This window comes from Aethalodelphis obliquidens, unplaced genomic scaffold (genome assembly GCF_003676395.1).
Source record: "Aethalodelphis obliquidens isolate GAN/ISIS:26980383/991018 unplaced genomic scaffold, ASM367639v1 scaffold116, whole genome shotgun sequence".
Taxonomy (NCBI): domain Eukaryota; kingdom Metazoa; phylum Chordata; class Mammalia; order Artiodactyla; family Delphinidae; genus Aethalodelphis; species Aethalodelphis obliquidens.
Window position 1 is genome coordinate 1,844,630 of NW_020838060.1, and position 17,173 is coordinate 1,861,802.

General features: G+C 49.4%; 1 protein-coding gene across 2 annotated transcripts; it reads right to left on the bottom strand.

The window, feature by feature from the left end:
- Nucleotides 1–195: 195 nt before the first annotated feature.
- THEM5 (thioesterase superfamily member 5) lies at nt 196–9,558 on the bottom strand. Of its 2 annotated transcripts, XM_027097851.1 has the most exons (6): nt 8,115–9,558; nt 7,004–7,205; nt 5,659–5,797; nt 2,417–2,527; nt 2,000–2,124; nt 196–1,684 (listed from the first exon to the last, which is right to left on the bottom strand). In XM_027097851.1, the coding sequence occupies exons 1-6, from the start codon at nt 8,235–8,237 to the stop codon at nt 1,545–1,547; spliced, it is 840 nt and encodes a 279-aa protein (XP_026953652.1). In that variant the 5' UTR covers nt 8,238–9,558; the 3' UTR covers nt 196–1,544. The 2 variants fall into 2 exon arrangements, with proteins under 2 accessions (XP_026953652.1, XP_026953651.1); XM_027097850.1 differs by having other exon boundaries at nt 1,571–2,124.
- Between the last annotated feature and the right edge of the window lie 7,615 nt (nt 9,559–17,173).

Sequence of the window (17,173 nt, forward strand, 5' to 3'; positions counted from 1 at the left end):
TGTTGACCTCGCCTTCTTAAGGATGGTCCATCCTGTCCTATTCTTAGCTTCCTTAGTGGGTTTTTTTTTTTTTTTTTTTTTTTTTTTTTGTGGTACGCGGGCCTCTCACTGTCGTGGCCTCTCCCATTGCGGAGCACAGGCTCTGGACTCACAGGCTCAGCGGCCATGGCTCACGGGCCCAGCCGCTCCGCGGCATGTGGGATCTTCCCGGACCGGGGCACAAACCCGCGTCCCCTGCATCGGCAGGCGGACTCTCAACCACTGCGCCACCAGGGAAGCCCCCTTAGTGGGTGTTTGATTCTCTGCCCCAGCTTTAAGCCTTAATGTGACCAAAGGTTCTGTCTTTGACCCCTTTCCCTGTCCTTCCTTTCTCTCCCATCCTGTCACTTTCACACCCCTTGCCTCCTCTTCACTTTCATTCTGCATAATCCACTCCCAGGGATTCCATGTCAGTTTTGATACTGATGACTTACAAATCGAGTCAGTATGTCATCAGTTCTGAGTTCCAGATTACAATATCCAGGCTCCTGCTGGGGATCACCATGCGATGGGGGTTCCATGGGGTTCCATGCGTGTGAAACTGAGCTCATTATCTTCCCCCACCTCAAACCTGCTCCCCTGTATTCCCAATGATGCCACCTGGAACCACCAAGCTGGAAACTTGGAGTCATCTTTGAAGGCTCCCCTTCACAGATCCACTACATACAATTAGTGGCAAAGTTCTGTACTCTTTTGTTTGCAACATATTCCATATCTCTCATCTTCATGGCTTTGAACCATATCAGGTCCTTCCTATCTCTAGTTTGGAGCCCTGCAAGGGTCTCCTAACCAGTGCTCCCACCTTCAGTCTTGCTGACCTCTTATTGCCACCAGAGTCATCTTTTGAAAAAACAAAACTTTATGTCACTCCCAAACACTTTAAAGGCTCCCTATTGCCTACAAGACACAGTTCAAGCTCCATTGCAGGGTTTAAGGAGCCTTCCATGGCCTGCACCTGCCCTGACCCCTTCTCTTTCCCTAAACTCCTGCCCCACTCAACACCTTGCTGTTCTCCAAAGTTGCTGTGCTCTTTCATCCCTTAGTGACTTTGCTCACAATAGTCCCTCTGTTTGGAATAGTCCCCTGCTTGCCTGGTGGATACCACTTAACTTCTGAGACTCCGTTCAAGCACAGCTTCCTCTAGAAAGCCTTCTTTGATCGCTTTCCTAGAGTAAAATTGACCGTCCCCCTCCCTCTGTGTCTGCACTGCACCCATAACCAGAGCCACGGTGGGGTGGGAGGAGCTGATGGGGCACTCTGCTCCCGGCCCACAGTTGTGCATCTCGAGGCCAGGGGCCCTGTCATTCATCGCTGTGTGCTTGGTGCCTCACCCAGTGCCTGGTCCCTGGCAGATCTCAGTACACCGCTTCTATTGGTGCTGGATGGGAAGGTGGGTATGTGGAAGGCCCTGGAAGGATTTTCATTTCCAACTGCAGAAGGGTCTTGGACTGCGAACGGGGCTGTGAGACTTTATTTATGCAAAGGAAAGTGCCTTCTCCCTCACTTCACCAGTTACTTCCCGGACACCCCCCGCTGCTCTGGAGTGTGTCCCAGGTAGGCAAGGCGGTTGGCAGTAGGCTCTCCTGAAGGCACAGCGTGTAGTATTGAGATGAATCCTCTTCCAGCTGCAGCTGGAAGAAAGTACCTGCCAGAGAAGGGGGAGCCACGTGGCAGGAGCCAGAGCACGGATGGTAGGAGCTTGATGGGTTGGTTGCTCAGAGCACGTGCACCCAGTTACTCAGTACCTGGGTCCTCTCCTGTGATACAGGTTGGGCCACTCATACATAGAAAAAAAAACCCTAGTTGGGTTTTCCCTCACTTTGTCTGTGTCTCCTGCAAGTACCCAACCCCACTCTAAAAAGCTGGACCCCGGCTTGGGACTGGATCCTTAACATTCCCCTTCTGTTTGTTCTGGGTGTCGGGGTGGCAGGACAGGGCCTGGGGCTGAGGCTCTCTCTACCTGAAGCTTTGGTGTAAATGGTCTGCTGGTCCGTGCTCTGGGCGACGCAGGATATGTAAAGCTTCTGGTCCTCAACCTTTTCCATGCCAACGTTCAGCACAGCCAGAGAGCCCATACGGATCAAGCTGGGAGAGGAGGCGGCTTAGCCCCTCCCTCACATGAACCCCTGGCCGCCATCCCTTTACCTCTCTGTCCCCCCATCCTTCTCTTCATCCCGCCCTGCCTCAAGGACTAAAGTGGTTCTGGGCTCAGGGCCCATCTGCCAGCGACCAGAATCTGACAGCAGAGGTTGCATTCCGGCCGGGAACCAGAGGACCGTGTGGCTGGGGAAGGAGAGTGACAGGCAGGACTTCTACACCTCAACTGCCACGCATGGCTGTCCCCTCAACGGCCAACACCCCAAGGATCCGTACTTACTTTTTGAACCTGATGTTGAGATTGTGTGTGAACAGCCCCTCTCCAGCCAGGTAAGCAGTTTTAGAGAAGGTCTCGTCTATCATGGCTGCCAGTGACCCTCCGTGGGCAAACCTAGTGGTGGGGGCAGGGGGCAAGGCCAGGGCTGGAACAACCCCACCTCCATCTTTCCCCAGGAATGGAAAGGAAACAGATCTGGATCCCGTCTGATCAAACCAGTCAAAATCAGCTGATTTGTCTTCCATGTCGCTACAGCATGTGTTAGCAACCACTGATACCATGATTTTATTTCACCGGGAAAAAACTTTTTTTGTTGTTAGAGTTAATGGAAAAACCTTTTTCAGATTCATCAGCTAATTACTGGCGGCAACTACCATAATTTGGAAAGGTGCACTCCTACAGGGAATGATAAAGCCCCTGAACTTTTGGGCTTTAGTCTCTAAACCATGACCTTGGGCCAGCTCTCACCTCACTAGTCACTATGGCCAGTGTTGAGCCCACATTTTCAAGATGGGTAAACGTGGAACTTAACTTAGGACCTATAAAGTGCTGACGAGATAGACCCCCGAGCAGTGCTGCCGGTGGAAAGCCGAGAGCCGGCTTCAACAGGATGATGCCAACACTTGCTTTGTGTATATCACATAAAACTCTCATTCTCACTTGTGTAAGCTGACCTTCATGCCAAAGCTCCATTGCTGGTTAAGCTGGGGACAATAGAAAGGCACCCAGCTGGGGGCCATGCAACCACACCCACCTGGTTTGACTCCTTGCCTCCACGTTCACTACATGTTTGATCTTGTGTAAGTTGCTAAACCTTTCTGAGCTTTAGTTTTCTCAGTGTGAATTGTGAGTAAAAATAATTTCTATCTCATCAGATCAAATGAGGTAATGTTTACAAAACCTCATGTACGCTTCTAGTCACCTCCCTTCTCCTATTGCTTGAAGGAGGGGAAGAGTTGTTGCCAAAGAACCCTAAGCCTGCTCTTCCCTCGTTGTCCTCACTGGCCAGGCAGGAGACCCATCCGCAAGTGTGTAGGTGCTTCAGGGTAGCTCTTGGTCAGCCAGGAGCCTACCCAGCCTCATTGCCTAGGGGCTGGGTGGGTACTTGTCAAGATAATAGAAAATACATATATTGGTCTCTGTCCTTGATTCCTGGCACAGAGCTCCTGAAACCCTCTATTTCCTGGGTGATAGGAGTGTCTTTTCTAATGAGGCAACTCCCGGCTGGCTCCTGGTTGAGAGCTGGTCACCAGAAAGACCAAGCCATGATTGGAAGCTTGGAATTTTCAGCCCTGCCCCCCGCCCCTCCCCCAATTCTCTTGAGAAGAGAGAAGGGCTGAAAATGGAGTTAATGATTGATCATACCTATGTGTTGAAGCCTCCATAATAATTCCAATTAGTATGGGTCTCAGAGAGCTTCCAGGTTGGCGAACACATCCACACTAGAAGAGTGGCGCACCCCAACACCGCAGGGACGGGAGCTCCTGCGCTTGGGATTCTCCCAGACCTTACCTTATGGGTTTCTTCCACCTGGATGTTCATCCTTTAGCATATCTTTAATAAACTGGTAACTATAAGTGTTTCTCTGAGTTCTGTGAGTGGTTCTAGTAAATTAATCCAACCACAGGAGAGGGTTCTGGGAACCACCAACTGTAGCCAAATCAGACAGAAGTTGTGGGTAACCTGGGGACCTACACTTGCCATTGGCATCTGAAGAAGGGTGGGAGCTGTCTTGTGGGACTGAGACTTTAACCTGTGGGATCTCTAGGTAGACAGTGTCAGAATGGAGTTAAATTGTAGGACACCCAGCTGGCGTCACAGAGCATTGCTTGTTGTGGGGAAAAATCTGCGAACATTTGGTGACCAGAAGTGTCGGAAGGGAAGTGTTCTATATGAGGGTAAAGGAGACTCACAGGAAAGACAGACGTAGCAGGGAAGAACTGGGTTTTTCCTTACCCAGGAGATAGACTGAACTGGGTTTTTCTAATTTGGTGCTCATTTCTTCTCTGGACCCCCTCAGTCCTCTGGCCTCAGTGTTGGGTGGTCCTCTTCTGACTCCACGGCCCCACCTCCATGAGGCCCTAAATAAAGTCAGCCACACTCCATCCTATCCCTGCCTTCTTGGGGGTGTCCCTCTTCAGAAGGGAGGGGACCCATGGCCTGGGTAGAGCTCTGACCTAGTCCCCCGGTGTCTGCCCGCACTAGTGTGGAAATCAGTGTCCCCATGGAAGATACCTTAAGGATGGCCAAGGTGACAAAGGGCTGCAGTCTGAATCCATGGCCTGTAGAGGTGCTGACATCTATCAAGCTCTTTGAGTTCTGTTTAACTGCAACGGAGTCTCTCTCAGGCCCTGGGACCCTAAAGCGTCTCCTCCCCCTCCTCCCTCTTCTCCCTTGCAGGAATTCTGAAACCAACGATAGCATTCAGTGAGGGTCTAAAGCAGGAACAAGGATGGAGAGGCAGACGCCCGTGGGCACAGCGGCCCAGTATTCTCGGGCAAGAAGCTCGGGGCCAGCCTGATTCCCCTCGTGAATGTATTTATGTCCAGTGTGAGTTCTTTCCTGGGTCTATCGCCAGTTTGGAGGCAATGGAGTACAGTGGGAGAAGCAATGGACTTGGAGTCCCAGCTCCTGGATTAGAGACCTGGTCCTGACCTGGATGGCCTGTGCTACCTTGGGCAAGATGACGTACCTCTGTGTGCCTCGGTTTGCCCATGGATAGAAGGTGAAGTTTGGATAGATGGCCTGATAGCTATATTGTGCTTTATGGTTTATGAGCACATACCTATAGGCCCATAATATCATATCTATCAGCTATTCTGGAAGGTAGATATTATTGCACCGAGATTTAGGTAAGGAGACCGAAGGCTGGAGGTTAACTTGCTTGCTCGGGATCTCCAAGCAAGCCTGACAGAGCAGGACTGGGAGCCTGGCTCCTAATTCCAGATCCTGTCTTCTTCCAAGTCCAACACATCCTTCTCGAAGTGGCTTCTAAGACCCCTTCTTACTGGAAAATTCCCAGACCTGAATAAGGAGGCTCTTTTTTATCTGCACAGTGGGGACTGGACCAGATGACAGAATATCCTTCCAAGTCTGTGAGACTGGAGCCCAGAGCTTCCCACTCCCAACCCAGCTCCTTAGAGAGAGGTACAGACCCCAGAGCCTGGTTGCACCCAATCCATCTCCTGAGCCAAGCCCAGGAAGCAGCCAAAGATGTCCCCCACTGGGCCTGCCTGTGGCCTTACCCTGGGGGCCCCTCCAGGTAGGGGCCTGGTTGGAAAAGACAGACAGACTTCTTCTTGGATGGGTGGAAAAAGATGACATACTCGTAGCCTTGTCCTTCCGTTTCGATACACCTGGTGAAGATGTGACAGTCACTTTTGTCTGGGGAGAGATGGGGAGTGACAGCTGAAGAAAGGAGTGTGTGAGGGCATGGGGCCCAGTGAGGATGAAGGGCCAGTCGTTTAGCAGCATGGATGGAGCCTGGCCTCAGGTATAGGGTTGAGGAGAGAACCAGAGGACATACAGGCTCTGCTCTCAGGGAACCTTCAATTGGAGAGCAAGGTACGGACCTGTCCTCAGGGCCCTCGGTCTGAGGGGGACACAGCCCTGTCCTCAGGGAGCCCTGAGTCTGTGGGGACACAGCCCTGTCCTCAGGGAGCCCTGAGTCTGTGGGGACACAGCCCTGTCCTCAGGGAGCCCTGGGTCTTGAGGAAGAAACACCCATGAAGTTCCCTGGCTGAGAATAGATGTAGGGTCGGGGCAGGTCAGACTTTAAGAGACCTTAAACATTGAAAATTAAAGTGTACGGCATTTAATTCACATATAATTCAAAATAACCATACTGAACAGAAAAATAAGTGCAGAAGAGGCCCCCAAAGTTCTGATTATTTTTCTCAAGGCGACTATAAGAACTATATCCTTTTTGGATGGAATCCAAAGTCTTCCAAAAATTTTGGTGCACCTGCTTTGTTTTTTCCCTAAACCCAATGTACCACCCATTCATCACTGGGCTGGAAGAACACATATGTGAATGAGAGAGACAAGTTAACACACACGCGTGCTCACACACACGCACACGCAGAGAGATCAAAGTGGAAAACTCTATCACTCGGATCCATGGGTGTTTCGGGAGAGCCTCTGGGCCTAGCAGAGCAGGGATGGTGTGCGGAGGTCTGCAGTGGTCAAGGGAGAGTCCTCAGACCTTTGTGGGGTGGGCAGGAGGACTTGGGATAAGGCTTGAGAGTAAGGGAAGCAGCCCTGGTGAGAAGGCAGCGGGGCAGGGGGCTGAGTCAGCAGTTCTCCAGTGGGTGCACTCTGGGCTGGGAGCAGAGGTAGCTGCTAGGGTGTGCTCTCTTCCCCTGGGAGGAGGGGAGCCAGGGGCCTGAGAAGATGCTTTTCTCATCCACCTGCCTGGGGCTGCAGCGGGAGGGGCGGAGTTAGCAGAAAAAACTTCTGGCCGAGAACTGGCACAGAGCTTGTGAATTTCCTTTTTGAGCGACTCTGACCACAGGGAAGGGGGCTGGCTGATCTGACCCTGGTGGGCTGGGGTGCATGTGTGCCAATGGGCCCTCTGCGCCCAGGCCTTACCTGAGGAAACTGTTAACACTAATGGGAGCTTGAGCCCCTGGATGTGGTTTCTGTTGGACTTGAAGGAGGGCAGTCTGATCCAGCCATCGGCCTTAGTTTTCTCCAGAAATTTGTGGTACAGGTTCAGCATGTCTGGACACCAGCTGGCATTGGGGAGGGCATAATTCTTCAAATCTGTCTTCTCCTGACAGAATCTTGAGACCTGGGCAGGAAAAATCAGGGAGACTAGACAGCTTCCTGGGAGGTGGGCTGCTGCTTGGGCTTCGGGACCTGTAGGTAGTGTGCTCCTGGGTTCCTGGGCTCTTCAATCCCTTCTGCCAGTGTTGACTTGAAGGAAATGGCCCTTGGGGACTCCTGTGGGTGACCAGGGAAGGGGACACTAATGTGCAAAGGAAGGGAAGGAAAGGCATGGCGGCTGACAGAGGCATGCTGCTCTGTGGTGGCACATTAAAACTGTCCTCTTTTAAAGCCTGTGAGCTGTTCTTTGAGGCTGAGAACGGCTAGTATTAGCCCCACCTTGCAGATGGGGAAACTGAAGAAACACGGCTAAGGTTGCCAAGCTTGTGAGTGTGCGAGCTGATGGTCAGACTAGAGCTCATCCTGGGACACTGTCTACCCTGGGGGTGTGACCACGGGTGAGGACCACTGTTATCACCCCCTCACTTCAGGGGCTACTCCAGCTCTGTCCATAGCCGTGGGCCTGCCCGGGGAAGGGGGGCTCCTTTGAAACCTGTTTTGGGTGCGGTACCTTCGGTGGGATGAGGAGGGGTCCTCTGTGATGCCGGATGCTCACGCACCAAACGCACCCATGGGCAGCCGGCCGCACGCAGGGTCCTTTGTCTGGGGGTGTCTCAGTTCAGCTGCAACAGTCTGAGTGCCATAGGAGGAAAGTGAGTGGTGGCCACGCAAGATTCAGATCAGGTTGAAAGTAACCTGGTAGTCTTAGCTGTGGATCTGGGCTACTTGGTTTCCTTTGCCAAATCAAATAGCTCCCAACAAACTGCTCACCTGCCCCGGCCACAATCTGGGAAGAGGAGATTTGGGGTGCTCCCTACACCCGTGGCCCCCAGGAGAAGGGCTGCCCATCTGGCTGAGTGGGGCACTCACTCACCAGGGAGTCCATGGAGGATCCGAATGCTGAGGCAGGGCTGAACGTGGGCAGGATGTAGGGGCCGCCAGGAAGGGCTCCGTGGTGGCTAGGTCTTGCTGCCACCTGGAGGCCTCTTCTCATCATGGCTGAGCGCTGGGATCGGGTCGGCAGGGCTGCGGCAGCGAGGCGAGTGGTGCACTTTTTCGGCTGCACCTTGGGGCTGTCGGGGCCGCCACCTCTGAGAGAGGCCTCACTCTTTGTCACAAAGCTTTCATTAGCAAGCTGCCACCGCAAATGATTAGGCAAGGCTGGGCTGGTTTGATACAACACCCATAGATGCTTGGGGACTTTACCTGGTCCAGCGTCACCCCCCAACCCCAGCACTTGGGGAGGGGCAGATGCTGCTTGGGCATGAATGCATAGCAGGATTGGCCTGAGTTCAGAAAGAAATATTTATTAAAGGAGCAAAAAAGTACATAATGAAATCGTATAGCGTATATGAAACTTTGGAGAGTTGCCCCGGAGTTTTTCTGGGGAGAACTCAGGAATATTCCCAGAAAGATAAGGGAGGTCTAATCCTTGATTGGAGGCTACTTGTGGAGTGTCTGCGTGTGTTGGTGGAGTGTTTGTGGCAGGTGCTCTGCAGCAAGACTCTGAAACCTCTGGTATGATCCTGGGACTCAGAAAACCAACTCGCAGCCCTCAGCCACTCCCTTCTTCTATCTCATACAGAGGGCAGCCCAGGCAAGCCTCCCCCTGCTGGTCCCTGGTGAGGACAGGGTGGGGAGGCGTGGGGTGGGGTGGGGGGAGGCCTTGGAAGGGGAGGCCAGAAAATCATTCAGGGAGGGAGCAGCTTAGCAAGGGCATTCTGTGCTTTGGGAACCCCAGGGAGCGGGTGATGGCAGCAGACAATGCTGGGAGTGAGGCAGGGAGCGGGGCAGAGGAGGCTTTGCTGATGACGAGCCTGGAAAAGAGCCAGCTTTGAGTGGGGGAGTGGGGAGGAGTGTTCAGTGAGCATCTGCAAGGGTGCGTGGTATTTCTTGTACTGAATTAAAACTGCCAGTTTTCAACGAAAAGTCCCAGATTTTAATGCACTAGAATAAAGTGTGTTCTAAAGGTCAGAACTATGCAAAGATGAAATTATAATGATGATGATGATGAGTTTGGTAGGTTCTGAAAGATCTTACTGATTTAATATGGAAATTTAAAGACTTTATCCCACCTCCTGTAGTTAGCTGTCCTAGAAGACTAGGATATAAATATTTTCCTCATCTCTTGTCAAGGTTTGAAGGAAACTTCTTCAAGGACCGGGGGAACCCAGTTTTTTGGTTGATTTAGTCTCTGGGTCTAATCATAAATATTTGAGTTAGTTGTCAACATTTAAAAATAGGGAGTTGGGACTTCCCTAGTGGTCCAGTGGTTAAGAATCCACCTTCCAATGAGGGAGACGTGGGTTCCGTCCCTGGTCGGGGAACTAAGATCCCCCATGCCATGGGGCAACTAAGCCCGTGCGCTGCAACTAGAGAGAAGCCCTCGCACCACAACTAGAGAGGAGCCTGTGTGCCACAACAAAAGATCCCACATGCCGCAACTGAGACCCAAAGCAGCCAAAAATAAATAAAATAAAATAAAATAAAACAGGGAGTTTCATACAAAGCAGAAGGCCAAGGACCTCCAGATAAGTGGAAAAATCTGGCAACAGGATCTTCATTCCTTTGCAGTAGCCGTGGAGAGGATGAGGATGCCCAGTGTCCTCTGGCTTGCCCCACCCTCCCCTGATACTGAGCATTCCTTCATTCCCTCTGCCAGCCTCTATGTGTGATACTTGATTTGGGAGATGGGACTCGAGGAGGAGACAGGAGTGAAAAGGGGAATCTTAGAAAGGGTAGACGGACTGAAGGGGAGGCTGAGGAAGAGGGAGTAGGGAGAAGGAGAGGGATCCACAGGGGGCCCCGGAGGCTGGAAGCTGATCCCAGGAAGGTTGTCCCAGGAGGAGGCAGGGTCTGTCATCCCAAGAAGAATCAGTAGCTGAACCTGGGAAAGGAAATCCTTGTTTCATTGCCTGAGTTCATTGTCTGCTTCCTGACACAGAGCTCCTAAATCCCTTGAAGTTTCCTGGGTGACAGGAGTATCTTCTGTTCCAATGAGGTGACTCTGAGTGGACTCCAGATAGCCTCAGGAGTGGGGGTGGTCACCAGAAAGACCAAGCCATGATTAGAAGCTTGGGATTTTCAATCTCACCTCCCATCCTTCAGGAAGGGGAGGGGGTTGGAGACTGACTTAATGATCCATCATCCCAACGTGATGAAGCCTCCATAAAAATCCCAAAATTTAAAAAAATTCCGGGTTGGCACACCCCACCTCCATGGGGACAGAAATTCCTGCACTCAGGATCCTCCCAGACCTTGCCCTATGTATCTCTTCATCTGACTGTTCATGTGTATCTTTTATCATACCCTTCATTAAATCGTAAGCTGGTAAACGTAAGTAAGTGTTTCTCTGAGTTTGGTGAACTGTTCTAGCCAACAATCAAATCCAAGGAGAGGAGGGCTCATGGAACCTCTGATTTGTAGCCAAGTCAGACAGAAGTTGTGGGTACCTCGGTGACCTATTACTTGCGACTGGCATTTGAAGTGGGGCACAGTCTCGTGGGACTGAGCCTTTAACCAGTGGGGTCTGCACTAACTTTGGTTAGTGTCAGAATTGAATTATAGGGCATCCAACTGGTGTTGCAGAGAATTGCTTGGTGTGGAGGAAAACCCCACACATCTGACATCAGAGGTGTGTGTGAAAGTAAAGGGGAAACACAGGAAGCTTTTCCTGTAGGCACCCTCCTACGTTACTAGTTGTTTTGCAATTTTTGGTTAAGTCAACTTTCAAATCCTTACATCATCATGATTATAAAAATTTTGTTCTCAGCCTTGCCATATGCTATAGTTAGTTTTTATTTCTTGTATAACGTTTATTTTCCTTGAATTGATAATATCTAAGGTTCAACTGGATGCTGTGGTCCAGGAGAATACAGGGAAATTAAAGGACAGTGGTTGAGATGACCAGCCTCCATTTCCCAGCTGGGAGGGGGGATGAGTGAAAATAAAAGAAATGAAGATCTGGCGATGTCTGTGATATTTAAGAGCAGGAATAATGGTATCAAGGGTATGACAGATGGAAGGTAATTAGAGAGAAAGATATCTGAGGAGAACGTCTATGGGGATGGCAAAATCGTATGTGGGGTGCTGAATTCTGGTGGCTGGCATAAGATGGAGGAAGTTGGTTGTCCAAGGCCATCTAGGAAGAGAAAGATTAGGATTGTGAAGAAAGCGCTCTTTTCCCACTTTTGGACTCCTTTCCCACCATTTCACACATCTTGTGGATTCTTTCTGCAACACAGAGCTCTTCCGACACCTGGGCTGGGAATTCACCTACCCGGGGAGGTGGAAAGGTGCTTGGCTAGTGTTTCGAACATGGTCTTTGGCCACAGCCCTTCTCCTTCTGTGTGAACTCAGCTCAGAGAGAACAAAGAACACTCGGCTCAGAGAAAAAGCTTCTCCCCAGACCTGGATAAGCAATTAGAAAACAGGGAAGTCAGTGAAGGTTCAGCGTAATTCAGAACTCCTGTTGGATTCTCATTTAGCTTGTTGTCTGCCTGGTGCATTTCCTGTTTGGGACCTTGTGGGGGAATGTTGAGTTTGGGGCTTCTCTGGCTGAGACATGACAAATCCCCAGAAGCACATCCTGGGCCTGACCTGGCAGGTGGTGCCCAGAAGAACCAGCAGTGGTGTGCTGGTAAGTGGTAAGGGATTAACAGCTCCTGGTGGGGCGGAGAACTCTAACTGGTAGCATTTGCCAGCTTTTGTTGTGTAAATATTCCCATGATGGCTGATTTCAGGCTACCAATATGATGCCACTGACCCTGACCATGAAGCTGGGAAGAGGTGTGCTCAACCAGCTCTTGCAAGCTGGTAGGCACTGGCTCCGGCACACCACTGAACTGGAAAGTTCTTTGGCTTGGAGCGAAGCAACACGGGTAACCAAGGCCGTGGTAGGTTTGGCAGGTCACTTCTTGGTCCCGGGTCCTCCCAAATGTAAACTCGTGCCCTCTTCTCTCTTTTCAAGTTCCCTTCCCTCACAAGACTGACTATGCAATAGCACTTAGTCTCCCCAGCCTTCCCTCCTCCCTTGCTGCCTGCCAAACAAGTTCATAGGACATTTTTTTGTTTAAAGATTTTTGTGTTGTTTCAAGACATTTAAAGAGGAAAATTATAACATTTCCAGAAATCTTACAAAGTCCTCCTCATCTTGGGGGGAGCTGGAAGCCTTCTCAGATCATTCTGGACATGCGGTGGATCTCCCATGATGGCCAGCAGGGCTGGCTGGCTCCCTGCTGTGATGGGGGATTCCCAGCACTTTGGAGGGGTTCTGTCTGGGATGATACCCATCTGGCCTTTCTGGATGAGGAAGGAGCTTCCCTGGTAGCCTTCCTAGACACCATTGCTATTTAGTGCACTGTGAACTGAAATCCCTCCTGAAGACTCGGCCCTATAGGCTCACACAGGGCAATTTCTGGAGGGCTCCCCGACTGCCCATCTCCCTATCAGTTCATGGCTGATCTCCAGACTCCCGCCCAGGCTGGTCTTGCCCTCAGGGACACTTGGTTTCTTGACCTTCTTATGAGCTAAGCGTCAGGGGGCAGGCTGGACATGAGCCGCTGTGCACTCAGAGAGCGATGGGCAAACTTGAGGGCCCCAAGAGGGGGCTGTGCTGGCCATGTTCCATTCAGGAGTTGCCACCATAGAATCCAGGCCCAGTTGCCAGCTCTTCTCATTTTCCCAAAAAAGCCAGCACAAATCCAGATTTTTATGTGAAAATTTCTAACTTTTAAATGTTGCAACTAATGTATAAAAATTTTGCATGAGCCAGACTCTGATTGGATCTTGTCTTGCACGCAGCTGATCATGTCCCCTGGTTCTAAGCTCATTCTTGGGCCTTTCTCACATCGCTCTTCCAGAAGTTTCTTGCTTGTCTGCCCCAGATCTGTCCTCTCTGAGTCCTCCTAGGTCAGCTGTCTTTTCCTGGTTCCCTCTGGGAGGGACTTTCCTGAGATTCATTTTATACTCTGGTGCCCACAGTGGGCCCTTTGGAAAGGAAAATATGTTGGAACTGATTAATCATTTGGCTCTACGGTGCTTCAGGGTTTTTGCTTTATCCAGTTTCTAAGCTTCTTGGTCTTTGCTGTGGGTGGGAAGTGCTAATGGGAGGCTCGGCCTCAGGCTGGTCAAGACAGGAGAAAAAGCTGTCTTCACCGAACCTGGGACACCGGGTGGAGTTAAAAGCAGTTGTTGCTAAGTACTCTGCCCAGAGGGGCTCTGGGTGGGCTGCTGGGATGCTCACCTGGGAGAAGAATAACACAGGGAAGGCAGGGCTGTGGCAGAAGACCCCATGCCCAGGGGAGCTGGGGAGCTGATGGGCAGCTGCTGGCTCCAAGTGCTGCTGCCTGGTGTGGTCACTGGGCTGAAGGAGGGGGCCCCCCGGCAGAGTACAGGGTCAGGGAACTAGGCCAACCGAGGGAAGCCTGAGCTCCTCCCAGAAACGTGAGAGCTTGCCCAACTGCTCAGCTGGAACTGATTTCCTATTTGTGAAATGCTAAGAGGCAGAGAGAGGCAGGATCTCTAAGCTCAGAAAGTGACAAATCCTGAAGGGGTGTGTGTGTGTGTGTGTGTGTGTGTGTGCACGCACATGTGTGCTCATAGGCCTGGCCAGGCCTGCACCTGAAATTCCCCCTTTCTCATACCCAATCACTTGAGAGGTGGTACCTTCAAAACCAATGGGACAGTCACATCTGTTTTCCAAGCGTGGGGTACAAAGTAAGGTCACATTCATTTTATTTATTTATTTATTTAACATTTATTTATTTATTTGGCTGCGCCAGGTCTTAGTTGCAGCCCGCGAGATCTTCGTTGCCACGTGCGGGACCTTTAGTTGTGGCATGTGAACTCTTAGTTGTGGCGTGCAGGATCTAGTTTTCTGACCAGGGATCGAACCTGGGTCCCCTGCATTGGGAGCACAGAGTCTTAACCTCCTTGTGGCACAGTGGTTAAGAATCCGCCTGCCGATGCAGGGGACACGGGTTCGAGCCCTGGTCTGGGAAGATCCCACATGCCACGGAGCAACTAAGCCTGTGCGCCACAACTACTGAGCCTGCGCTCTAGAGCCCGCGAGCCACAACTACTGAGCCTGTGTCCCACAGCTACTGAAGCCCACCTGCCTAGACCCATGCTCTGCAACCAGAGAAGCCACAGCAATGAGAGGCTCGCGCACTGCAACCAAGCTGCTCGACGCAGCTAGAAAAAGCCTGAGCACAGCAACGAAGACCCAACACAGCCAATAAATAAATAAAATCATAGTTTTGCTTTTACTAGAAACACCTTATCATAATAGTATTTTTTTTTTTTTTTTGCGGTACGCGGGCCTCTCACTGTTGTGGCCTCTCCGGTTGCAGAGCACAGGCTCCGGACGCGCAGGCTCAGCGGCCATGGCTCACAGGCCCAGCCGCTCCGCGGCATGTGGGATCTTCCCGGACTGGGGTACGAACCCGTGTCCCCTGCATTGGCAGGCAGACTCCCAACCACTGCGCCACCAGGGAAGCCCCATAATAGTATTTTAAATGAGATCAATGAAACAGAATACGTCAGTCAGTTTTATGCTTGTAATGTGACTGACAAAGGACTCCTGGAATGTAAGTGACAGCTCTGCTGGTTTCTTGTGTTTGCTCTTCAAAAGTTTGTTTTACTCAAATTTGATTTTACAAAAGACCTATATTAGTACCTGTTTTCACTAGCTGAAAGGTACCTGAAGAGGATTTTCGCTTTTATGAAAAAAGTTGAAAAGCAAAAGTAGCATTCAGCATTTTACAGCCAGCCTTTTATTTTTTTTATTTTAAAAAATTTTCTTGGCTGCCGTGCTGCATGGCATATGGGATCTTAGCTCCCTGGCCAGGGATTGAACCCACGACCCCTTCCATTGGAAGCACGGAGTCTTAACCACTGGACCGCCAGGGAAGTCCCTACAGCAAGTCTTTTAGATGCAGTGGGTACCCTAAGCAGCAGCAAGAGTGGCACTGCCAACTCCTTCCCAGGGAACTACACTCAACATCCCAGCAACAAGCAGCCACAGCTTTGAAGTGTGTCTGTGAGCATCTGTGCTTTATCTCAATTTACTTGCAAGATGTGTCCTTAGGTAATTGCTTCTTTGCTTTACACTATTTCAGTTTATGAAAGGTTTCATAGGAACACTGTACTTTGGGATAATGGGGGAAACATGTACTTGCAGTTTTCTCAATTACTTAAAAAAATTATTTATTTGGTTGCAACGGGTCTTAGTTGTGGCAGGCGGGCTCCTTAGTTGCAGCATGCAAACTCTTAGTTGAGGTATGCATGTGGGATCTAGTTCCCTGACCAGGGATCGAACCCATGCCCCCTGCATTGGGAGCACACAGTCTTAACCACTGTGCCACCAGGGAAGTCCCTGTACTTTCATTTTAAGTATTACCTTTTTCAACAGCTTTGTTGAGATAAAATTTAACATACAATTCACATGTTAAAGTATATAATTCAATGCTTTCTGTATATTACATTAAATTTTAAAAGTTGTGGTAAAAAAAATATAACATAGAACTAGCCAGTTTAACCACTTTCAAGTGTACAACTCAGTGGCATTAATTACATCCACAATATTGTGTAACTATCACCTCTATTTCCAAAACTTTTTCATCATCCCGAAAAGTTCTGTACCTATTAAACAATAACTCCCTATTCCTCCCTCTCCCCAGCCCCCTTTTAACCTCTATTCTATTTTCTGTCTCTATGAATTTGCCTACTCAAGAGACTTCACGCAAGTAGAATCATACAATATTGGTCCTCTTTTGTCTGGCATATTTTGCTTAGCATGTTTTCAAGGTTCATCCATGTTGTAGCATGTGTCAGAATTTCCTTCCTTTTAATGGCTGAATAATATTCTATTTTATGGATTTTACTTACCCATTCATCTGCTGATGGACACTTGGATTGCTTCTACCTTTTAGCCATTGTGAATAATACTGCAATGAACACTGGCATATAAGTACCTGTTTGAGTCCCTCTTTTCAATTCCTTTGGAATGGCTGGGTCATATGGTAATTTTATGTTTAGCTTTTCGAGGAACTGCCAAACTGTCTTCCATAGTGGTTACACCATTTTATATTCCCACTAGCATTGTCTGAGGGTTATGCCAACACTTGTTATTTTCCACTTGGGTTGTTTCCACCTTTTGGTTATTGTGAATAATGCTGCTATAAACTTTTGTGTACAAGTTTCTGTGTGGACATATGTTTTCATTTTTCTTGGACATATACCTAGGAGTAGAATTCCTGGGCCATATAGTAATTCTATGTTTAACCTTTTGAGGAACCACCAAACTGTCTTCCATAGCAGCTGCACCATTTTATATTCTGACCAACAATGTAGGAGTGTTCCCATTTCTTCATATTCTCGTTGACACTTGTTATTTTCCATTAAAAAATTATAGTCATCTCAGTGAATATGAAGTGTGGTTTTGATATGCATTTCCTTAATGACCAATGATGTTGAACATATTTTCATGTGCTTGTTGGCAATCTGTATACCTTCTTTGGAGAAATGTCTAATCAAGTCCTTTGCTCATTTTTAAATTGTGGGCTTTTTTTGGGTTGAGCTTTAAGAATTTTTAATACATTCTGGATATTAAACCCTTATCAGATATATGATTTGCAAATATTTTCTCCCATTCTATAGGTTGCCTTTCTACTTTCTTGATAATGTCCTTTGATGCACAAAAGTTTAAAATTTTTATGAGGTCTTGTATGCTGCAACTTTGCTGAATTCGTTTATTAGCTTTAGTTTTTTTTGTAGATTCTTTGGGATTATCTACATATAGACCCTGCCCCACCACCCCAATTCATATGTTGAAATCCTAATGCCCAGTGTGATGGTATTAGTAGGTGGGGCTTTGGGGAAGTGCTTAAGGTGGAGCCCTCATGAATGGGATTAGTGTGCTTATCAAAAAGG